Raw genomic sequence first — 25769 nt, 5'->3', positions numbered from 1 at the left:
TGACAAAAATTAATCTTTATTTTTCACCCAGTGTAAAAAGTAAGTGGAGAACAATTTCTACAAACATTATTTACATACATTACATTTTTTTAAGCATAAATCTCATACAGGTGTTTTTTCCCCCCACATTTCCACATTGTAAGATAGCTTTCTGTGCTTGCCTGCTGAACGATATTGCTTTCATAAATAACATACACACGTTTAAACATGCACCTCTTTCAAGCTGTGGTTTATGCAGTTCGATTGCTGTAGCTCAATAACTGTACATGAAAGGCAACATTTAATATTAAACTCACTGTTTGCTGCCTGTAACTGTAAAAACCTATATACACATTTTACATATTTACACTTTTATTTATACACTTCTTTCACCTCCTGTTAATGGTTCTTATACCAGTGTGAGCTAGCTTTGCTAATGGAGTCACTCTCCATTAGCAACTGTTGTTGAGTGAGAAAAGGATGTTTTTTTTTGATCTGCTACTTTAATGTTACCACATCCTGTACATTATGCAGTTATTAATTATTATTAACCTCTTAGAAATGTCTTCCTTCAACACAGTGTGAAACTAACTGAAAAGCGACTCGTCTGAATACCTTTTAGCTGTATTTGAGATCTTAACTTGGAGTGTACGTTTCACCCAATCCCATAATCCTACACTCTGGTTCACCTAATTTCGTCATAAGTGCAGCAAGGCAGTTTTCTCGGGATACAACACACGCTTGCCCCTGACCGGCATATGATATCGCAACTCCTTCCAGAACCTGGAGGAAGGAGAGAGGGACGGCGATGACTGTGAGTCATTTCCAGCTTTTTCCACATCGTCCTCCCTTCTCAGACATGTCCTCCTGCTTTGACTTGTCCTGAGGTTCTTCCACCAGCACACGGCACCCTGCTTCTTCCTCAGGTGACGCACTGACTCTGGGAAGAGGGCCAGCTGAGCCGGGGTGATCTCTTCCAACTCGACCAGAACCACCTGTAAAGAGGTGTTACGATAGAATCGTGAGCTGTTGATTATAATCATTTAAATGCTTTTTCTGTCTTTCAAGGACTTAGATGCAAAAAGTATTGAGTGTGTTTGGGGGAAATTTACCCTGGCATTGGATGTTCTCATAGCAATTGTAGAATGAGAACTCCATATAGAGTACACACACTATAGGCCAAAAGTTTGGAAGCTGCTTCAAGTTTCCGTTCACTACGCCTTTCTTAAAAACCAGCATGAGTTCTATGTATTCTGGGATGTATTTACTGCATGATCAGACTTTGCTTTTATTGATATGAACCATTTTCTTCAGTTTACCTTTAAGGTGTACATTGATGTTACCAGACCATTGCTGAATAAATGTCAGCAGAAGAAAAGAAAAGAAGGGCTTAGTTTTAGGGTCGAGGGGATTTGCAAAAGTCACAACTTCAGTTTGCATTATTCACTTTAACTCTTTGGGGCTTTTGAGAGTCTGCATACAATAAATATCCCTTGTGGAATAAATGCCTGGTATACAGCCATTGCTGTTGTTAAAGCGCTAGTAAAGTAAAGAGGAGGTTACTTTGAAGAAAGAAAAACTCAAATACCTGATAATTAGAATAAAAATGTCTTCTGATAAGTTACTCTTTATATAATAACCATGTTTACTTTGATGCAAAGTAAACCAATGAAACTATATGGTCTTTTATGTAAATTTGATCTTGTTTCCAAACTTTGGGCCTGTAGTGTATTAGGCGTTTCTGTGTATGTAGTATGTACGTATGTAGTGAAAGTTGAGCCAACTAGTTAATGACATCACGCGTAAAAACATCTTTTGCAACAATAAAATCTACATTGTAGATATAAATACATATTGTAGCATTTAACCAAAAGGGAGCGTATGGAGACTATGGAGTCGGCCATAGATCACGTCGACACTTTAAACAATGTCAGCTGATATTATCACGCTCTCGCTCGGCAAACTCTCAGCTTTACTGCCTCTCGCATGGTGCATTCACTGACATCAAGGACAAAAAATGTGTTCTCTACAACCACTGCAACAATGTCAACTAACAGAACACAACTGACCTGGACATAAACGCATGAGTTTATCAATACTGTGTGCAGTATGTTTAGCCTACTTAAATCGGCCCTGTCAATAGTGTTTTAACCCTTTAAAGCCTGAACGCACGTATGTTTTTGAATAACGTAACTCACAGTGGTTCGCGCTATTGACAATATTCAAAGTGTGGCTGAACACTAGGAAGTTGTGCTTTTGTCTGGAAGACCTTCGTGACATCTCAAGAGTACAACTAATTTGTTTTTACCAACAAATTCCTCCAAACAACTGTCTCTTCCTGGGGCTCCCTGGTCTCGTGTCGCTCCTCAACCTGCAGCTGACAGCAGCCGTGCGTCATCGTTACCGTAATGGCGACTTTAAGCGCAATTTCCCAGTGTTCAGCCACACTTTGAACCTTGTCCATCGGTGAGTTACGGTAATTTATCATTTTTTTTTATGTGCAGGCGAATGTTCAAGTTTTAAAGGGTTACTTCACAGCGTGTTGTAAGATCTTGTAAAGCAGCAGACCATCTTGAAGTGCAGCCTCCTTCTCTCTGTTACCGCAGGTGAAGTTGTTGACTGCTGTTGAGAGGATTTAAACCGTTCCTCTGCTAGCTTCAGCACATTTGTTGCGTTTCAGGACTGACTTACATATTCTGCAAGTCACAGCGGAATGTTCTTCATCTTTAATGAAGTATTTCCACACACTTTGCGGCCAGTTTGCTGCAATGACCCACAACAGCTTCTGTGTCGTTGTTGTCACATGATCGCTGACTAGTCAACTTCATGTCTAAGACCTGGTATTGTGGTAAGTTTGTTTGCGCAGTCGGATACAAACGTTTGCACAATGCGGCACTTCATCACACTTGTAAGGACCTCTCAGGTTCCCATTTAATCATCCCTTTGTATCATCAAATTAAGATTACTAATACATTTCATGTGCGGTTTGATCTTCTTCAGTCTGCTGTCTGTCTCACCTTGAGAGATCCTTCGATCAGCGCTCTATGCATCGCTTCCACACACACAAAGTGATGCTTTGCGTCTGGATAGATTTTATCATCGCCATCAGAACTGATGCTGCCACCGGTTTCACTGGTCGTGTGTGTTTCGTTGTTCTTGGAAACGTTGTTGTTATTGCTGCTGGTGCTGCTCGTGTGCCTTTGTTTGATGAAAGTTGAGGCGGTGTAGAGCAGAATCAGACGCCGACTGGCTTGTAGGTTCTCTTCAACTGAGTCCACCATGGCTAAGGAAAGAAAGGATCAAAAGAAAACCATCAGCTTTATAGAAAATGATCCCAACACTGCTGCACATACATACAAATAGTGTTTATTAATGTATCTGCAGGCTTTGTCCTTTTGTGTTGCATGTCTGCCCAATATATCAGGAATGCCTTGAGAGAATTTCTTCAAATTGGGCACAAACATTCACTCAGACTCTAGAATGAACTGATGTAAATGGTGACTTGACTTGTAAGTGAAAGTGAAACAAAACTGTAATTTCAACCATTGCAGCAAACAATGACACTATAGGCTATACAGTGTACAGTGCATGTGCATACATTTTGGCAACCTCATCATAAAAAATCAACATCTTAAGTATGGAAAGTAATTATCTGGATAAGCCAGAGACATTTTGAAAAGTGCTGTGAACTAATGAAATTTAGGTTTAACTTTTTGAACTTATGCAAAACACATGTTGACTTGGTGGTTGACTTTGATTTTGGCAACTGTTAAGCTTTGGGGTGTAATGACAGTACTTTGGGATGGCGTGCCAAACATAGTCACCCAAACCAATGTACGGATGGTGGGGAAAAGGAATAATGTGAATGCAAATGTATTGCAGTCAGTAAAGTAGATTGAAAAGAGGTTTTGTTCAACAGAACACATGCTTAACAACCACTTGCTCATGCTTAGTCTTCATAAACTCAAAAATGATTGACGATGTGTAGGTTAATCTTAAGCCTAAATGATTTGAGAATCTAAATAGGTAAGGAGTAGGTATTTATCTATCCCAGCTACACTGCAAAAAAGGAATTTCAAGAAAGCAAAAAAATACTTGTATCAAAGAAATACATCTTATATTTTGTTCAGGGACAATTTTTGTCAAGCAAAAAGCGCATTGGCAGTTTTCTTAATACAAAATGATTTGATTAAATATAAGGATATTTTGCTTCTTTCTAGTAGTGCTGTTTTTGCTCACATACCTAGGGTCAATTTATAATCACCTATTAAACCAACATGCATGTATTTGGACATTCCGAAATCATGAGCAGAAACTTAAAGTCATTAACGTTCAAAGAAATTTTCATATTTGTATATGAATATATACCAAAAAAAAAACATGATATGTTTTGCATACAATGTGCTTAAGTGTATAAGTGATTAAAGTGTCTGGTCCCTGGATTTGAGGCAGTTAATAGCTTAATGCTGTCTTTGCCATGTTTGTTAACTTACCCTGCCCAGGAAGGCAGTCACGGCCTTCTAAGAAGAGTTTGTAGTCGCAGGCCTTTTCCAACACTTGAGGCAGCGTGTGAAGGGCAAAACTTTCCACTCGCTCGCTGAATCCAAAGGTGTAGGGCTGCGGATATGCCACGTAGGCATCGTATAGCTTTCCATCCATGTCTGACAAAGGAGAAAGGAGCTCATTAATGCCATGTTGATAGTTTTTATGTCTATCCCTAAAAGTATACAAGACTTAAACCTTTATATATTCCTCTTGTGTCATTCCAATGTCTTAAACTTTCTTTCTGCCCACCAGTCAAAGTTATGAAAGCATTTTGAAGACTTCACACCTGTGTGGTTAAGCAGCTTGTGAAAGTACAGTCTAGGATATTGAAGGTCATCAGATGACAGTAAACCAGTGTAGGCAGCCTTGTGGTTTGCTTCCTGCTCTCATCAGTTTCACAGTGCAGTCATGTGTAGTTATATATCTAGTAGTGAATGTGTGGGTATTCTCGATGTGCCTCCTCGCAAAGCGAAAGCATAACTGTGGGGTTTTCCATCTTCCATCACACAGTTATGGGTTGTGGGTTGGATCATTGTTAAGAGCAAATCACTAATCACACATCTGCTGTGCACTATTACCTTTGTTTAAGTAGAAGACTGGAAATGTTCTCCTGAAACACAGCACGATGTCAATCTTAAAGATGTAGTAGATGCTGACACTGATGATGAAGAGAACCATCACACCGCCATGCACTGTCACGATGGGCAGTATGATGTCTGGATCTGTAAGGTTGAAAAACACATGAAACAGACATTAGTGGTGTGAAGGAAAAGGAAAAAGCTGTGTATGTTAACACGGCGGACCAGACAAGCTCCACACTCTCTGATCGCCCCCTAGTGTTCGGCTCAGTGAGGTTCTTACATCTTGCCCCGTGTTAGCAGATGGCACGACGGCCACACAAGAAAAATCGACAACACTTTCTATGAAGGTTGTATTTATAATGCCCTATGAATGCACTCAGAATGTTTTATAAGGTGTCTATAAAGCATTATAATGGTAATTATTACCATCTATACATATTCACAAGTCGTCATAACCAACTTCATGATGCATTATGACAACTGGTTATGAATGATTATAATTTTAATCTGAATAGTGCATTATAAATATGTCAATATCTGCCTAGTCACTTGTTCATTTTATGATGCATCATAACTACTTTGCTTTGCTAAATGTGTATAGTGATGCATAATGAGTTTTGACTTCGCCTATAGTGCTTTATATCTGTAGTTATAAGTATATGTAATAAAGTTATAATAATGTATACATCTCCCTACATCACACAGTTATAAACAGCTACGCAATATCATAAGTGCTATTTGTCAGCGCTAAGTAAAGTGACAAGAATATGACACTATTATTATATATATAAGTTACTATGAGTAATTAAAAGGTGCAATGAACTAAGTCCTGAGTCTGGCATCTTTACCCCATATGCACAGTGTTAATATCATAGGTGTTATTTGTCAGCTTTAGGTAAATTAGTGCAAATGAGGTGTTGTGGATATAAGACTATTATAAACAAATATGAGGCACAATGAAATGAAAGCCTGGACAGTAAAGACAAAAGGAATGTATTTAGTTCACTTTATTTTCATTTAAACCAACACACATAATCAGAATGATTATCAATGTTCTGAGCACATTACACAAACACATGAAACACATGAAACAGGCCACAAAAGTGGCACGGCGTGGTCCTAGAGATGTGGCCCTTAAAAGTGCCTTTGGGTTGGTGAGGTTATTCAGGGTCAGAGGTCAGGAGATGGTTTGACAGCAACTACAAGAAGAACAGAGGCAAATCTTTAGTGCTGGGTTCTAGCTGGGTTTGTTTTTTTATGCAGAAAGGTTTGATTGAAAACACATAAGCATATCACGTTTTTTTCGCAGATTACCCGTAGATGTGCTTACATGAAGCACATCGTTTACATATTAAAGCAATGATTTCGAATGGTTTCAATCATTAAACGCAAGAATATGAAAACGATCTAATTTGTGAATTAAAACTAGCCGTGTCTTGCAACTTTCGTGTAGCTAGCTTAAGCCACCTACGGGTAATCTGCGGTGCCTGCATGATATGCGGTAACATAATGTCTCATTATGCTGCTTTAAAGAAAAAAACGTGATCTGCTTATGTGTTTTCAATCAAACCTTTCTGCATAAAAACAAACCCAGCTAGAGCACTAAAGATTTGCCTCTGTTCTTCTTGTAGTTGCTGTCAAACCATCTCCTGACCTCTGACCCTGAATAACCTCACCAACCCAAAGGCACTTTTAAGAGCCACATCTCTAGGACCACGCCGTGCCACTTTTGTGGTCTGTTTCACGTGTTTCATGTGTTTGTGTAATGTGCTCAGAACATTGATAATCATTCTGATTATGTGTGTTGGTTTAAATGAAAATAAAGTGAACTAAATGCATTCCTTTTGTCTTTACTGTCCAGGCTCTCATTTCATTGTGCCTCATATTTGTTTATAATAGTCTTATATCCACAACACCTCATTTGCACTAATTTACCTAAAGCTGACAAATAACACCTATGATATTAACATTGTGCATATGGAGTAAAGATGCCAGACTCAGGACTTAGTTCATTGCACCTTTTAATTACTCATAGTAACTTATATCTGTTAATAATAGTGTCATATTCTTGTCACTTTACTTAGCGCTGACAAATAGCACTTATGCATAGCTGTTTATAACAGTGTGCTGTAGGGAGATGTATACATTATTATAACTTTATTATAACATATTTATAATGCACTATTCAGATTAAAATTAGAATCATTCATAACCAGTTGTCATAATGCATCATGGAAGTTGGTTGGACGACTTGTGAATATGTATAGATGGCAATAATGACCATTATAATGCTTTATAGACACCTTATAAAACATTATGAGTGCATTCATAGGGCATTATAAATACAACCTTCATAGAAAGTGTTACCGAAAAATCTAAGTGAGCTGACTGGCGTTCAGTTGAATTGTTCCGTGTTCTACTAGCTTGTAGTGTGGGTAGTGTGGTTGCAATGGAATATTAAAAACGGTTAAGATGAAATTAGTTTTCAGTTCAGTTTATGTATATATAGCATCAATAAATTGTCTCGAGATGTTTTACAAAACCTTGAGCCTAAAATCCCAACAATAAGAACCGAGGCGCTGGTGTCAAGGCAGAAACCTTGATTGCAAGGTTTGAATTAAGGATAATGCTCCAGTGTTTTATGGCTGATTCCATTTCTCTGTTTTAACTAGAAAGATAGATAATCCTTTAATTTGCCATTAATTATGCGTCTTTGGAGTAATCGAGAGCTGTCATGTTGTACGGGGAAAGCAGAAACATCAAAATAAATGCAACGGTGATCAGAAAAAGCTACATCCACAACAAGAGGCATTGTAATGTTAAGTCCTTTTGAGATGACAAGGTCAAGAGTATGTCCTTTATTGTGGGTGGGTCCACGGACATGTTGAGAGAGGTCAAATGCCTTCAGCAGACTATTAAAGCTTACGGCATCTGGATCAGTTTCAATGTCAATGTGAGTATTAAATTCACCAGATATAATAAGACAGTCATAATCAGTGGAAACCTTAGATAATAGCTGAGAAAAATCTTCCAGAAATCCACATTTGGATTTTGGTGGACGGTAAACAGATAATTATTAAGACTGTAGATTTGCAATGTACTGACAAAGCAAGGTTTTCAAATGATTTGAATTCACCAAGGTGGACTTCCTTACAGCCATAAATGTCAGAGAAAACAGCAGCAATTATTAAAAATGATTTATTTGTAAGTGACCTGACATTTAATAGAGCCATTTTTATTTTTATTTGGGAGGCATGCACTGTGACCTTACCTGCTGGTTGCAGAGTAAAAGATTTCTGTGGACATCCTCGGCCGCTGAACACTAGACAGGTGAAGGTGGTGTTGAAATCCTGCTTCCTCACCTCGGAAATCTGCAACAGCACCTCTATAAACATACCTTTCCGAGTACTATTATGCGGCCACGAACTGGTGACAACAATTGGATGAGAGGAAAGAAACACGATGTTCAGTCATTATGCAACCTGAAAATGTCAGACATAAAAAAGTAAAAAAGAAAGATGAAGGAGCTGACCGGGTTTCTGTTACATTGATACGTCCAGGAATTCTCTCTATGATGTTGTCTCCGTTGAACCAAACTACATCAACGAAGGGTGTTCCAACACCCGGAATAAACACCAGGCATCTCTTGCGGATCTCAGAGCCTAAACATATACAATACAGTAACACACATTTAGACCTGAGCTTTTGTTTGGTGTGCATTTTTAACGTCCATGGTATTTGGGATCAGTAGGACCTAATACTACTATTCTTATACTACTTAAACAAGTAGTTTTTGAAAACAAATTGTCCTCATATGTGGACACAGGGCTTATTTTGCTGTATAATACAATAAAGTCACCAGTCTGTAACAAATTATAAAACTATTTACCAGTATTTCAAATCCTGAACATTGCTTGGCAAAAACAGGATTACAAACAATGAAATCCCAACACCCTCAAACGAGCACTTGCTAATTATTGACATTGTAGCTTGTTACTACTGATAGAATTTTTTAAATTTCCGTGTCACATGAAACCAGAAACAGTTGATGAGCATAAATAAACAAGTTTGAATCGTGAAATTGGATGAGGTTTTGGTCCTTGTTCACTTTTGTCCCGTGAATGACAGAATGCAGAATGAATCAGCCGGCTATCGTGTTCTTACCCTGACTAGTGTGTTGACCTTTTGCTACCACTAGATGGCAGACTACACTGTCCACTTAAGAGGACAACAGGTTTAAATGAATAGAATAAGAATAAGCTGCCACAAATCTAAAACTTAATAACCTTAATGGTCTAGTCTAGGTGGGTGCTACATGTCTAGGTAACATCCACACAAATGCCACGTCCAAAAGTCACAAGATGGCCAGTGTTATTTATTTTGCCTGTTAGTGGTTTTAATGTTGTGGCTGGTATCAAGTAAAGCATGACCTTACCCTCATGTGCCTTGACTATTTCACCATCTGGTTCACGAATTTGGGGAACCATGGAGTACTCCTCTGAAAAGACGGATAACATCAGTTAGAGTAGCGTAGAGAGAAGGTGGCTAATCACAGAAATATGCAGCACACTGGATTATAATGGCACCACAACCAACACTCTGTAGTTTACATGTTTAAAACATTTGATTCTGTGCTGCTCTGTAGAAAGTCTCTTGTCCAGTTTCACCTGTGACTGTTGCAATGATGGTCTCTGACACCTTTCCCGTGAAACCTCCGAGGCTGAATGTCAGAGTACAGGTGTGGGACTGGTTGTCTTCAGAGTCCACACTGTGAATCATCAGTTTGGTTTTATCCCTGAAGATGTACCTGCTTGTCTCCTCCAGTATGGGTTCACAGCCCTAGATAAGGAACAGAAAACATAAGCACATTAAAAATATATATATTTTAATACTCATACTTTCTATGATGGTAAAGAGTTGCAGGGCTGATTAACCACATGCATTTCAAACTGAACTGCTTCATAAATCTAGGGAAGATTTTCCTCAAGGTCTTAAAATTAAGATGTAGTAAAAATAGGATAATTCGTATGAATAGTTTTACCATTCAATAAACGACAGCAGCAGACAGGTGGTTTGCATGAGTAGAATTTGCCTCCATGAAAAAGAGTGAATCGAAATAATGGCAGTATATAGTAATCAAACTCTATAACGCTACAGTAAAGTAGTAAAGAATCTGGCTTAACTTAAGATCTGGTTCTGAACAGACTGGTTATTTCTCATCTAAACTTTGTGGATTAGTAGATGTTTAACGTCCCCATTACTCACTCTGTACCACGTTAGGGAGTATGTGACGTTGTAGCTGTCCAGTTTATCGATGTAGTCCTTCAGAGGGCAGTTCAGGTTGTCTGAGACTCCATGTGTGAGTGGTTGATAGGTTTTCCTTGGCCTTCCACACTCTCCAGCAACCAGCTTATCCACTACCAGCATTGTCGCCTGCATGTAGCACTGAGAAGGAGTTCTGTTGAGAAAAATAAATGAATGAATAAATTATGATATTTGATAGTTGAGTTTATAAGCTGATCTCTACCTTTAACCTGTCACTCTAATTGCTGTTTAGGAAATGTTTGTATTTTAATATTTATTTCCATTTTACTTCTTCAGAGTTTTAATTACAAATATCACTACAGGCTACGAGTGGCTACCATGGTATTAGAAGATCCAGAATAATTTTGCTGGATGCTCCTCAAAGTTGGTGGAGAAAACGAGTAACACTTCCCATCAAAAATCAATCCCGTCATCACCCTGCATCCAGTTAAATATATGTAAACTACTATTTGCAACCAATTCAATTGTGTCTTTAAAATCAAAGAGCAGTTGCACCAAGGCGCCTGACGGGCAACATGTCGCATAAAACCTGAGAAATGCAGATCAACTTTATCAAGAAATAAAAGTTGATTAGATGAAAACAAAGACAGATCAATGCTTTTAAAAGCCAAAGAATAAAAAATGGTCTTAAAGTGCTTCTTAAAAGCTTCAACAGAGTCAGAGCTTCTAATATCTTCTGGCAGGATGTTCTAAAGTCAAGGAGCTGCAACAGAAAAGGCCCGATCTCCTGTCTGTTTTTTTTTTCCCTGAACGCGGCAAAGCCAATGTTTGTAATAACTTCATGTTTATAGAGCCTTTATGTTCCATTTCTTGCTCTTTAAAAGCATCTTGTTTGCACATCACGCTGAAGTGAGTTCCAGTTCCTGTAGGGGTCGGTGAATGTTGTCCCATCAGTCAGAGCCAACTTTTTAAAATGACACTCAGTCTTAGAGAGTGAGTGTATTAGTATATTTTCTAAAATACATGTTTTCCTCGTCCATTTTTGCCAAAACAGTCCATTGAAATATGGTAACCAGCATTTAAAGCTATAGTGTTTGAGGTATTTTGCCTTGGAATAGGTTTGTGAAATAACTTGACTGGTAGAAACAGGCATGTTGGTCTTTTTTCACACTATTGGCAACTAATTGTCATAAAACTTTATTATATAGTTTCTTCTGCTTTATTGGTGGGTTGTATATTCTTGTAATAATGGTATTTTTTATAGTGTAACTGGCGAATGGACAGTTTGACAAACTGTGCAAACGTCCTGGCATGTCTGTCCACACAGATGTCACCGTACCTCAGCAGACACACGTATTCCCCGTTGTCGTCCGGCGTTACGTTGAGAAACCACAGCGTCTCCCCGTACAGCAGAATCCGTCCGGTCTGGTTGCTCATTTCTTGGCCCGTCTTTGAGTTGTACCAGGTCATGTTGTACGGGACCCCGGTGAAGTTGAAGACGTCCGGAGAGACCAGGGTGCTGTTGAGCATCGCCACGTCCCCGGGCACAGAGTAAACCCTCTCAAACTGGAGCCGGTAGTTGGTGCAGTTCTCTGCAATGCAAATTTGTGGAGAAAAGGGCATTGCCATTTAAACTGACAAAGAACAAACATGAAAATTAAAGCGATCTTAATAAAATATTCTACGAAACCAGTGAGATGGCTGCGTTGTGTACGGCTAATCTTTATTGTTGTGCAGGTCTGAGCCATTTCACAGCCAAACATTTTGCATATTAAGCATCTTGCAACATCCTAAAATCTGCTCGTTTATTTGTAGTGAAAGACTTGCACCATTGGCCACAAGAGGGCAATAGAGTGCTTCTAAACAGACTGGAGGCAGATGTAAGACCTCGACTTGGCAAAAACATATGACATGTCATACTTACAAAATAAAAAATAAAAAATAAAAATGCATGTAGTTTGGCATTTAAAGTAAAGTTTGACTCACCCTGTACGAATCCTTTGCTGAGCCCATATAGGCTGAGGAAAAACAGAAGGCTTCCCAGTGTCGAACTCGGGCCCATGGCTGGAAAGATACAAAATAAACAACATTTAGAAATTATTCATTTGTTCCATAAAACAAGGTGCTACTGTAAAAGGGTTACAGCAACAGGCGGCAACTTACTGGAACAGTGAGCGTTAGCTCTATGCTATGTCTCTGTGTTCCCCTCTCTCCTTATTCCCACACGCCGTCTACTTCTCTCCTTAATCTGATGAGTAGTGTTCTGGTATTTGAGGACTCACTTGTGAATAAACCTCAGACACAATGCTGTGTAATGCTTGGGGACTGGAAGGAGGGTTTCAACTCTGAATATATGTTCCTGAATGGACTTTCTAAACTCTTTGTCTCACTTGAACTTGGACGGTGACCAAAGTTACCCTGACGGCATCAAATAACAGTGTGATATTACGGCAGATTAACAGATATGGGATTCTCCTTTAGCTTGGCATATTTCCCATATTTTGTTTTTATGAATACACAGATGAGCCACGACATCAAAACCACTGACAGGAAAAGTAAATAACACTGACCATCTTGCCGGGAAACGTTTAGACCTGTCATTCGTTCTTGTGGATGTCACTTAAGGACATGTAGCACCCACCTAGATCACCAGACCAGACCAGACACCCCCACCCCATAGCAAAGACACTCCCTGTTTAGGAACGACACAAAAAAACATGAACAGCACAAGGCGTTGACCTGGCCTCCAAATTCACTATAAACACACACACACACACACCACCACCACCAGTAATAACATCCTGTTCCCAGACACCAAAGGACCCTCAGAAGGCCCATGTCCAGTCTTTGATGAGTCACAATTGTTCTGGATGCACAAGAAAGACCTGGACAATATTACACTTATAACAAGGAATTGTAAAAAAATAAAATAAAATAAAAAGTATTTAACCTAATACAAATGGTTATCTGTTTGGTATCTAAACAGCCATGCTTATTGCATTGCTGCAATAAAGGTCAGTCTCAATCATGTGAAATTGGAGCAGTCACAAACCGGTCGTTTTGCAACATTTAGTTTGAAATTTCCTTGGCTTGGTACATCTAGTGACCCACGCTGGTCACAATTGTTTCTATTTTTATCCACATAGTACAACAAAAAAGAAAATCCTAGCCAGGAGTGTTTTGGCAGTGCAGTGGTTGTTTTTTTTTAGCCAATTCAGTTATATAAATGGACTCACTACACATCGACTGATTGATTTAATTAACTTTCCCACACGGCCTGTAATCTGTAACTTCTCTTCTCACACTGTATACGCCAATTAACCAGCTAGTGTTAAACACCAAACCTCTGGTCACCTCTGTCCAATGTGGATCCAATTATAATAAAGGCGTTTTGGAACAAGATGACAGACCGAGAGAAAGTCAATGCCAAAGATGTACAGTGTAGTGGTTAGTGATGCTCGCTGCCATACAGGACATTAGGGTTCAAATCCCCGTCAAACCACACTTTAGTTAATAAATAAAAATACTCATGGGCAGTATTACAATGTCATTCTTAAAAAACATTAGTTATTGCTGCACCAAATCTGCTATTTTACATTTTTTACATTTAGTTTTTTACATTTATTTCATATTTGCCACGATTCATCTCACTGTTTCTGTTGCTGGCAGCAGGCCTGTTGTTACACACAATATGCTGCTTTTTGCCCACCCACTTTTGTGTATTTCTTCTCTTGCTCTCTAATTTTACGTACCGTTCTTCACTCGCTCATGCAGAAATACCACTGGAAGAAATATAACACGTCATAAATTCCAAGAGGAATGTCATGTCATGCTGAGCCAGTTTTAGTTTCCTCCTGTGTGTCTTTTGATCCGTTGTGTAACGGAGACCAGAAAGGATGGTTTGTGCCTCTCACACTTTCACATGGATCATGGCTTTCCTTAACTCATGAGCCTAAACCCTCAGATGGATTCCATGGGTTTAAAGAACAACAAATCTGGTTGGTGGTAGCCATCCCCAACCCTAACCCTAACCCTAACCCTAATCCTAACCCTAATCCTAACCCTTTATCCTAACCCTAACCCTAATCATAATCCTAACCCTAACCCTAACCCTAATCCTAACCCCTTATCCTAACCCTAACCCTAACCCTTCCACAGGCTCGTAACTTTAATCTTTTTCTCCAGGTTACGTAATGCTTGGTAACAGTTTTAATTATATAACATTTAGATGGTTTTTAGAGTAGCCTATTAGTAATTATGTTTCACCTTCCCCTTTTTGTTTAGTTTATTAGCTTCTTGTTAAGATGTCACGATATAAGTGAAGATAGAAAGTTGTAGAAAATCGAGATAGGAGCTAGGCTATATCTATCTTTAATGCCGCTATGTATATTGATTAATGTTGGTAATAATGTTTTGTTTTTGAGTGATTTATTCAAAGCTGTAATGGGTTGAATAGAGTTTTTTATGATTCTGATTCTGATATTAACAGGTAAGTTTGAAGCTTAAACTGCAGATAAAGTTGGATCCTAACAGAGCGTGAAGGAAGCAGAGACAAGTCTGGGCAAAACACACTCTGAAGTCTCTTCAGTCACTGGTGGAAAGATGCAGATCTATGTGTCACAGAGAGTGCAAAGCCATGGAGCACGACACCCACATTATTCATACAGAGTGTTTCTAACTAGATGACTGCAGTCAACTAAACCCATAACAAATACACTGACCACAAAAAAAAACAATTGCAAGGACTGACCCTAATGCAAATATCACAATATCACCCACAGAAATTCAAATTTAAAAACCTAAAATTGTCAGTGTAACGGTGACCATATTAAGAAAACATTTGAACTGGGAGCTGCTCCAGGGGGAAAACAAATGTGACGTTTCATGGTGAGTATTCCAGAAAAACCTACATCTTTATTGGAAAAGACTAGTCACTATTGACGTTTAATAAGTGACCAGCGCGAGCCGGTGTTATTATCCACTCGACTGTTAACCCAGTCACACAGGGTGGACTGTTATTAAAGCAGGTGACTAAAGCTGCAAACATTCACACACGGATCAGGGTGTGTGGTGACTCATTTCAGCAGAGCACAGTTTTCTAGGTACTGTATTTGTGAAGTGATTCTGCAAAGGGATTAACTGCTTTAAATAACATGTATTAACAAACATGTTGCAAATGCACATGTGACAAAAGGCAACAACAAAAAACCCTTCAGATCATGAAGCCCTGCAACTGACTGGACCTAATCTGAAACTTGAACAGAGGGAGAGGGAGTTAAGGTACAACACATCCATTGATTATGGGTCAAATATGCAAACACACACCCAGGCCTAAGGCCGTGGCAATACAGTTCAACGCGATTCAACTCGGTGCACCAGCTGTACCGTGTTTCCAGCTTTGTGTCGTACCACATTCAGATAGCAGATCCTTTATCAGATAGCCGCGATCAAACCCAACCACATCTTTCACCATATGCAAGTAGCAATTAGTCATTTCTGAGGTCAAGGCAGCTGCAGTGCATTCGCAGCCTTTCCCTTCTGAGAGATCTTTGCAATTGCGCGCTCCATGAGCAGGCTTTTGTGTTTAAAAAAAAAAAAACAGTTGCAACGAACATGAGAATAAACTGTTGTTCAGAGAAGACACACAGGATGGCAATAATCTAAACCGCAGTACCCACATCTCTAAACCTTGCTACTGCAGAAGAACTTCTAAAGAAACACGGAAAGACAAAAAAAACCTTGTGTAGGTGGAGGTGAACTGGTGGTTAAGCAAGTGAAGCAGATGATGTGGTTTAACTTACTTTCGGCATTTACCGCTCACAGCATTCAGATAGGTGTCTTGTTTTGCATCAAAAGCGCCTTTTTTTCCTACTGGTACTTAAAGCACTTTACAGTCACGTCTTCTCATTCACACACCAGAGAAACCGGGGGTTCAGTGTCTGCATCCTATATCGGTAGTTACTTCACACACTTGAGAACTGACTCTGGCTCCAACCTCCGCAGGAAAATAGAGTCGGTTTGGCCAATGCAAGGAAGTGAGGATGTGTTGTCCATATTTATATACACTCTGTGGTTCATGTAGACAAAGGAATAAACTGTGGAGCAACTCCATGATTCAGGGGAGGCCGGCAATGTACGAGAGTTTGTTTGCAGCTGCTATCATCTCCTCTAGTCTCCTCTAGACCAACACAACCTCTGTGTAAGTCTTTTTTGCCATGTGCACCAGATGACGTCACAATCTGCCCTCATTTCTCAATGTTCTACTGTTTCTTGTTTGCCAAGTTAATAATTACACATAAATAACAGTGTGTAGATACCGACTGAGACTTTTCAAGTGGTCGTAGTTTAGTATTTCAGAAGAAAAATGAAGCGCATTTGGAAAAAAGTAGCTGGGTGTGCAAGGCAGTCATAAGTGGAACGCATAAAAGATATAAAATGGCATAATTGCTAAAAGTAATTTTTCGACTGACTTTTACGATATCAATAAAAACACCTCTGTTCTTGCTAAAAAATTGTTTTTTTCTGAAAACGTTCAATATGACTTAATCATATCTCAATCCAACTCGGGCCCTGTGTCTGGGTGTCACTTGACGAGCACTTGGAGCTACATAGTTTTACTCTGGGACAAGCTCGGGCAGAGAGGAGCGTGGGAAGAGCCGGTTTTATCGGGCCACGAATGTTATGAACACAGATGTGGGAGTATAGTGCATTTCAAGCCGAGCTGAACGGAACTGACTGAGTCACCCGAAGGCATTAATCGTCTGGTTGAGGCTTTAGCACCCTTGCAGAGGTGCCAGTAGCTAACCGGCTGCATAGCGGGATGAGCAGTGATTCATTCTGCATCGTGGAGTATAGACAATCACAGTCGAAAGCAACAACGCGTAACATCACCCTCACATATTATTACGTAGCTGCAGACAGCAGCTAATGGAAATATTGAATCCTTACAGTGCACGGAAGGAAAGAAAGTTGCCCCCGAGGTTGACTGAAGTGTTGATATACAGACTTTTTATATCCACATCTATTAACACATGCATCCAGTTGACGGTAAATTGAGTAATGCAGTTGGTATTGTTATTGGCTCTCCTGGTTCTGGAAGGTCATTTTTTTCCCCTCCTAATCATGGTTACATGACTAACACTTCCAGCACTTCTTCAGCCTGATTGACCCTCTCCGGTCAGTAAATTCCATGTGGTTCACACGGGCCTAAATGCTTCATTAAAAGCTGACCTTTGTGTGGTGCTGGGGTTTAACATTATGTATGTCCATGTATTATATAACTCGTCAGAGAATGGACATGGATCCTCTGTGGTGTCTGGAAACCAGATGTTGTTAGTTCTGGTCTTTGGGTGCATGTGTTGAAGGGAGGGGCCCGCGAATACTTGATCAGATCAACATCTTCATGTTTTTTTTTAGTTGCTCCTAAGTCGTTGTGGTCGTTCGGTGTATTCTCCGTATTTGGGTAAATGAAAGCTATATTTTGACTTTACAGTGTCACACTGGACGAACCCTGAGTAGTGATCTGTTTGCTCTCCACTGTAACGCAACTATCGTGAGGAAGGAAATTCCACTTCAGACACAAAACACCAAGTGGCATTGTTCTTCCAGAGAAAACATTGATGACAGCAGACGGTGAAAGGAGTGAAAGTCTGAGGGAGATATTATTGTCAATGCTTTTATCCTTTTCAGAAAAGGAAGCATGAGCAAGGCTGCTGGGAATCGTGGAAAATGTGTATTCATGTCCACTAAGACAATAAACCTCTATGAATGGCAGAGACTGGCCCATGCCTGGTTATATTACATGGAGCCAAATATTTTGGTTACAATTGGTGTAGAAATTCAAACCAAAGGAAATTTGATTCGGTTCCACAGGGGTAGAATATTCTTTTTCCGAAACTGAGCGAAGTCAGGCTCCGTTCTGTTTGTGCCTGCTCTGCCCGGACATAAATGCCCAGTGATGTTCAAGTGATGTCTCTTCGACTGGTCGGCGTCCTCATGGAGAGCTTGTTTTTAATAAGAACTCTGAAAGAAGCACACACTTAGACGGCAGAAAAAAAATAGAAATAATGAAATGTTTCATATATTCATTGAAGGCCGGCTACTCTGAGGCTAACACCGTATCAAAAGTGAATGTGACCCTACAAACTTTCGCAATTAAGCCGTTGCTTTAATAATAAAACTGTAAAAACAAGAGCGACTACTACTGATTAGACGAGAGACTTCGATCTTTGTTCAGTCGCGTCATGTTTTCATCGATCTGCGCATGTCACACGTCTGTAAAACGGTCGTTGCGGTAGAAAGTATCAATCATCAATCACTCAAATTTATTTATAAAGCACATTTAAAAACGACCGAGGTTGGTCAAAGTGCTGTACAAAAATTAGGTGAGAAAACAAAAACAGCAACCAACAACTCTAAATCCAGCAATTAGAGGTTAGTGATGTTCGATACCACAGATTCCTGATTTTTTTACACTAAAAAAAAGAAATAAGTAAAATAATAAGACCATTAAAATAAATTATTGTTTAACTATTAAGAACTACTATAAAATGAAACCTCTCATCTTATTGCTCTCCTCTTCTGTCCTCCTTATCTTAGATGTATCGTATTCTGTGTTGTGGTTGAACCTGAGGTGTTTCACAGGTTTTGTTGTGTTGCCACAACTCAATAGTTTAGTTTCTTTCCACTGTGATACTACATCACCTCCAATGACTTAAGTATCAAAAGTATCAATATGTTGATTTGAAAATCGATTTTAGAGCATAAAGACCTGGAATTATCGATATTCCAGAACCGATCCACACGTCACTAGTAGAGATCCATGTGAACAGTCGACCTGAAACCTTAAGTGTCCACGTAAAGGCGGCCAGTGAAGCAGGATCTAAGGTAGCGTTCTAGATCATGTTCATGCAGCAGAAACCAAACAGAAGCTGTTGGGAAACGGGCCCTCACTAACTGAACAAATTTGTGCAATGTTTGATTTCACGACAACAAACTGACAGAAAGTGCCTCTCTCTGTTTGCATTTGGTCAAGCCCTCGTTGAGTGTGTTGATTCCCAGATTTGTTCAGTCTTGCGAACTTTGTCCATCTGTTTTTCGAGCCGGCAGTTGCGACACACAACCTCAAGAGTGACCATCGGTCCAAGGTCCGGACGACATAAAGATGCAGCGAGCAGATAACCGCATGATAAACACTGCAATCGAAGGCTTTTATTGTTTTTTTTTTAATCCGCACAGAACACAGTCAAACCCAGATACGAGCAGTGATTTGATTTTCGAACTGTGATTGATTCCAGCCCTCTGAGCTGCAGACACGGTATGAGTCACCGTAAACACACCGTCTCCAGCGGTGAGACAAACGTGAGGCAACAGCGGTGCAGTGTCCTCTCATCTCCCGTTCACACAAACAGTTTGAACCCAACAACTAACAAATGTGCGAGCACGGCTGTAAACATTTAGAGGGAAAATGTCGCATCACGCCTACATTTCCTGGTCTCGAGCGTCAGCAAATTTTTGGCTACAAATGACCCAATTTCCTTTTTGATTTGTTAATTAAACCAAATTCTAAAGTCTTCCAGACACGTCTGTGTCACTGGTTGTCCTTAAAATATTCTAAGCATTATCTAAACCAGTTGCTTTTGGTCTCTCCTCACATTTGCCTCCTTTCATACAGCGTGAGCTTGATCCCTGAAATCTGTTTGCAGACAGAACAAGACTGTTTGTCAGCCTTTTAAGATCGTTTTCGGAAATTAGGCCCATCTCGGTGATGGAGAAATGCTAAGCAAAGCAAAATATATTATGTTTTTAAGAAGTGGAAGAGGATGTGATCCCCAATCACTATGCAGAATTGAAACTGGGTTCCTCGGTGCATGTCTTCAACATGCAATTTAAGCAACGAGCAACGGCTTGCTCGATGACCGACACGCCCTGCATGAGACGCACCAGCCGTGATAACAGCAGTTAAACTGTTATGCAGCTTCATTACAAGCACATAATTCATCATTTGCAAACAAAGAGCTTGGATGTCTGTTTGGCAGTTTTACAGATCTTCTGCGTGTGACTGATTTCAAAATAAAACAATACCAAACATACCAGAAACCTGATCAATGCAGAAATTCTTCCAAATTAACTAAAGAAATAATAAAAAAAGAAAAATAAAAGATCTGCATACATATATCTAATATGTTTGTTTTTCTTTTCACAAGTTGCAGCAGAAGTATTGTTGCACCGAGACTTGTTGCCAAGGGGTCCAGTGTTTTCAGAACCTAAAGCTTCTGTGGTGCAACAGAAAAGAAAACACTCCTTTTTTCAGAGTTTTGGTGCATTTCTATGCCTCAAATTGCAGATATTGCAGTTATAAACTGCAACCAGAGATGCCTTTATCAGTCTTAAGCACTTCATGCTTCATGGGAATGAGCGTTTTTACCACTCTCTTTCAGATTCTCTCGTCACTGGTACTTTTCCGTATTTTCACCTGATGATGATTCTGTATTCTCACTATTAATCATCAATCAGTTTTAGCTTCACGTGCACAAAGCACTGTGTGGTGTAGTTCTCACTTGGTCACTGTAAATATCAGATTAATGGTATTTTTTAATGCTCTAATGCTAATTATTAGAGGGAAACTCTGCATCCGATTCTCGTGCCCTCCCATTAAACCGGTTTATCTCTTTTTAAAGTAAATATTTTTTTTTACAAAGTAAATAAAAGTCTGACAATGGTTGTGTTAACAGTCAAGGGTCACTGTAAAAATGAGGATATAGACAAAAAAAAAAGGAAGATATAATGAAGGCTACTAGAAGGAGACGCCTTGAATGAAATTTGCAAAAGGGCTCCATGTTAGAGTGAAACTCCTACGATTTCTATCTATTCTGTATCTTCTCCAAGGGTAGAAATGAAAGCACTCCCCTCACTCACTGTATAAACAGTTTGTCTGACTTCCATTTATTTAAGGACAAATCTACGAGCAATTTATTTTTAACCATGTCTGAGAAAATATCTTTTAAATTGAAGACGCAGCATCAGGAAGCACCGGAAATGTGATGCACTGCAGTGACTCTCTGCCGGCCTGGTCAGCGCTAAATATAATGTGGGAATATTCTAATAGAAACAAAACCCTTCAGCTCTTAAGGGATGAAGAGGCCACATGTTATGTTTAAATGGCCTTCCACGAGCAGTCAGCGCTGTCAGGGAAAACCTTGAACCGATTCAGGCTGAAGACGTTTTAGCCCCGTGGGAGGTTATCAAAAAATAAATGACTCATTTATCAAAGAAAGGGAAAACGATGGGAGTTACCCCTCTACCGTTTCTACAGCAACGCACGCAAAGTGTGAGCTTCAACACTCGTGAGACTACAGCCGTGCTGTGAACATGTTTGTCCTTTAGTGTTTTTTTTCTTGTCTCAGTTCTTTTCAATTGTGGCTTTTTTATTATGGAAAGGAAATAAACTTAATTAGATCAGGCATGTAGTGGGTGCCACAAGCATCAGGCTGTATCAAACCATGTCTAAAATAGCAGCAATAAGACAAAGCTGGAAATCCAGGACAAATGGACAAACTCTAACAGACTGAGTAGAGGTTCTAAATAAAATCAATGCTTAACGAAGTAGCTGACGACTGAAACGTTTGGATGCAGATGTGGCCATGCACGAAGCTCCAGACCACATGTCATCAAGGTCAATCACCTGCGCATGCAAAACGTACAAATGTACAAACACGATTTGACAATCGAGACCAAAGCAGAGAAATGATTTTCCAGGATACACATCATCAGCATGTGTGAAAATCACTTTTATCCGAAACTTGTTTTTTGATTTTAACTGATCCTTAAAGTAACACTTCATGTCGTTTATTCGCGGTAAACTAGACAATGATCTAGATCTCTATATAAAATGTGTTCACTGGACAGAGAGCGTGCCTCTAATGTAGAGTAAAAGGAAGCGAGTTTCCTTTGTGGGTACGAGAGCCACCCTATAATCTAAAAGTATAAACGCTCAACCCTCACGTTTCCGTGAAGGTAAACAGATGAGTTCATATTCTACAATCACAAACGAGAGACAAAAGAAACCTTTGCTAGCGATAAGTACGGATAAGGAGAAAGCGTAGACTCACCTCAGAGAAAGCGTCTAAGCGAGAGGCACTAAACAGAGAGAGGAAGGATGGAAGAGTGAGCACCACACGGCCGAGCTCTCAGAGGAAACCCTCACCTCTGACCCTGACGCGAACGCTGGCGTTTTGGAGCGTGCGGCTCAGCCAATGACTCGCCGGGTCTGTCCCACCTCCACGGGATCAAAGCGCAAACGAAGCACAGAGAGAGGCTGAAGAGAAACTGTGTGTGTTTGTGTGGTTTGTACCTCTCAGCTTTCGGTGTAACTTTCTTTGCCTTCAGCACGCATGAAACCATCAAAAAAAAAAAAAAGCTTCTCCTAAATCTCAACATACGTGACTCGAATTAAAAAAGGATATTAACTTTAAAAACAAAAGCATGGTTTAACCATTTAATTTACATACAGACCATCATGAGGTTTATTTTTTTATATTAAAAGCAAAGTCCATCCAAAACAAATGTAGATGCAAAGTGCTCTTCAGGTGCAGCCGGGTTTTCCCGCTGGATGGAGGAATCCCCACAGACACCGGCTGCCATTCGGTTATGACTCAGTCCCCATCAATCTTAATCTCACTGTAAATGTCACATTCTCACAAAGGATGCGCTGTGAAAAACGTGAACTAGATAGCAGCCACAGATCGGCAGTAAGTACGCGACACCCCTGCACACAAGCTCGGTTTTTCCTCCTGTCATTTAGCAGAAACACTGCAACCACAGTGTTTTGTTTGTTTTTTTTTTAATATTTTTTTAAATTTTCCTTTTTCCTCTTTTTGCTACGTGCACATGCGATGATTCAAAATTCGCTGATTCGGTGGGAAACACATGAAGAGAGCGGCGCTGCCAAGGTGGGAGGTTCTGGGAGTGGAACTTAGTGCACGTTGGATTCCGACAATATTTGTGTTTATGATAACCTTTAATTAACCAGGTCACCGGGACATAAAACCTGTTTTTAAAACGAGACCTCCAGGGTGGGGTTAGGTCACAAGACTGTGTGGCACAGATTTGAATTTCTGATTTTGTTGTTGTTTTTTTTTGTTATTTTTTGAGTGTTTACTCAAAAAAAGTTGAATAAGGTTTGAAAAAAAAAATGAAAGACATAAAGAAAGTGCTAAAGTGCTTTTCTTCTAATCCATATTATCTTAACATGGCAGGAATGTATTTATGCTGGAGCAGAGCGCAGACGTGGAGTCTGTTTGGACGTCGCATGCAATAACAGCGTGTCAGGACTTAAACTTCACAGCACTACAGACATCTTAAGAAGTTATTCCAACAAAGAGAGAACTCACCAGGCTGATCTTACGCCGGTTCTTCTTTTAAAGCAACCTCAGGTTACGTGAAAAGTCAGAAAAGGCATGTTTTTTTTTTCTCAAAAGGATTTCATACGTGTCGTTCCCGGCTCCGACTTCCTCTTCTGTGGAGACATGCAGCACATGTTGCAATTTCCTCTCCATGGATCTTTTGAAAGCCAGCTGATGTCCTAATCTGTTGAGCAATAGCTGGAGGGGGAGGGTGGAGGAGGAGGAGGATGAGGTGGAGGGGGCCACAGCCGTGATTCTGCTGCACCACCTAAATATCTCATACAGAACTTAAGAGTTTCATTTTTATGATTATACTGTTGTTAATGATCTCTTGTGAAGCCTGTTGTGTCCGTTCAACATGTCCCGGTACATCAAGTGCAGCTGTATCCCAAACTTCTGGTTTTAATTACAGTCAGGCTGAGACCTCTTGTGGCCGCACGGGGAAGCAACACGAGATCAGGACGTCTGCAAACTGCAAACAACACTGATGGATGCAGTCGAGTTACAAACTTTGCATTACTTTTCACGAGTGTACCTAATGTTTTGGCAAGTGATTGTGCATTAAACAGAGTCTGTCTGGATTTCTTTATCCGTTCACGGAGTGATTCCAGTGAACTAAAGCCTGGTGGTGTCGTAGATTCTTAAGCTTTTCAAGTGGACTAAGTTTAGTCAGAGTTCCTGCAGGATCAGAATTACTCTACGAAGCCCAGGGGGGAATTACATTTCAATATGCACGCTCAGAGTGAGGAGTTGTACAGGTTGATGGCCTTGTAGGCGCTGATGATTTCCTGCGTTTCCTCTGTAGCACATCGTGCTCTGATCAGTCTGGTGCTGAAGGAACTCCTGTGTCTGACCAGCACGTCATGGGGCGAAGATGGCTTTTACTTTGTGAAGCGTTCTCCCGTCTGACACCACCGTCAAAATGATTATTCAGTGTCAACATTTAGATACAGGTGTGGCCATGCATGAAGCTCCAGACCGCATGTCATCAAGGTCAATCACCTGCAAAACGTACAAACACTGATACTCAAAGGAGCATTTCAGGTCCATGTTGTTTATTCGTTGTAATCTAGACCGTGATCTAGATCTAAATATAAAATGTGTTCACTGGTTAGAGAAAGTGCCTCTAATGTAGAGTAAAAGGAAGCGAGTTTCCTTTGTGGGTAGAAGAGCTACACACACTATCTAAAATATGAATCAAAGTGCAAATATTCAGCCCCCACATTTCTGTAAACGTAAGTATATAAGTGACTAAGTTCATATTCTGGATTCAAAATTAGAAACAAAAGAGATCTTTGCTGGAGATAAGCACAGATGAGGAGAAAGCAGTGACTCACCTCAGAGAAAGCGACACAGAGGCGCTGAACAGAGAGAGGAAGGATGAAACATTGTACGCCACACGGCTGAGCTCCGGGAGGAAATCTCACCTCTGACCCCCGGGCGTGAACAGCGGCGTCTCGAGCGTGCGACTCCGCCGGCTCCGCCGCCACCTCCACGGGATCAAAGCGCAAACCGTGCAGAGGAAGACGCTGTGTGTGTGTTTGTGTTTGTGCAGTTTGCACCTCTCAGCTTTACAGTGTAGCTTCCTTTCTAGAGACAAAGGAGATCTCAGTCTTCATTGTCTGGAGGGCTGTGTATCAGACCTGTGGCTCCATAAACCATAAACTTCATGGCCTCCTCCTGATGTCCACTCCTACCTGGATGAACAATACACCAACCTGCCCGTGATTCCTGTTGTACTCACTAACTGATGAAGAGATCATCAGCTATGTGCTATATTACTAGTATTCTTTCTATCTTCTCTGTTTCTACCTGTCTGGCCTTTGGCAGATCTTTCCCTCCATATGAGCTGGTTCTGCTCAAGGTTTCTTTCTGTTAAAGGGAGTTTTTCCCTCAGGCTGCTCTGGAGGTTGCAGGCTGGTTTTTGTGAAGCGTCTTGAGACGATTTGTATTGTTATTGGCCCTATATATATAAATAAAATATGAACTGAAGTGA

At 40.2% G+C, this 25769-nt stretch overlaps 1 protein-coding gene across 4 annotated transcripts; it reads right to left on the bottom strand.

Annotated features, from left to right (window-relative positions):
* On the bottom strand, positions 1-23930 carry zmp:0000000936 (interleukin-1 receptor type 1). 4 transcript variants are annotated; one of them, XM_047601347.1, is made up of 12 exons: positions 23762-23930; positions 12357-12434; positions 11710-11962; positions 10371-10563; positions 9773-9944; positions 9541-9603; positions 8638-8767; positions 8377-8531; positions 5103-5246; positions 4473-4640; positions 2997-3262; positions 1-974 (listed from the first exon to the last, which is right to left on the bottom strand). In XM_047601347.1, exons 2-12 carry the CDS (start codon positions 12430-12432, stop codon positions 678-680), a joined length of 1917 nt encoding a protein of 638 aa, XP_047457303.1. In that variant the 5' UTR covers positions 12433-12434; positions 23762-23930; the 3' UTR covers positions 1-677. The 4 variants fall into 4 exon arrangements, with proteins under 4 accessions (XP_047457303.1, XP_047457304.1, XP_047457306.1 ...); XM_047601348.1 differs by lacking the exon at positions 23762-23930 and adding an exon at positions 22481-22686; XM_047601350.1 differs by lacking the exon at positions 23762-23930 and adding an exon at positions 19141-19390.
* Positions 23931-25769: the final 1839 nt, after the last annotated feature.

The sequence above is a fragment of the Mugil cephalus genome, chromosome 12 (genome assembly GCF_022458985.1).
Source record: "Mugil cephalus isolate CIBA_MC_2020 chromosome 12, CIBA_Mcephalus_1.1, whole genome shotgun sequence".
NCBI classification, from domain to species: Eukaryota; Metazoa; Chordata; class Actinopteri; order Mugiliformes; family Mugilidae; genus Mugil; species Mugil cephalus.
This window is presented reverse-complemented; position numbering and strand designations above follow the sequence as displayed.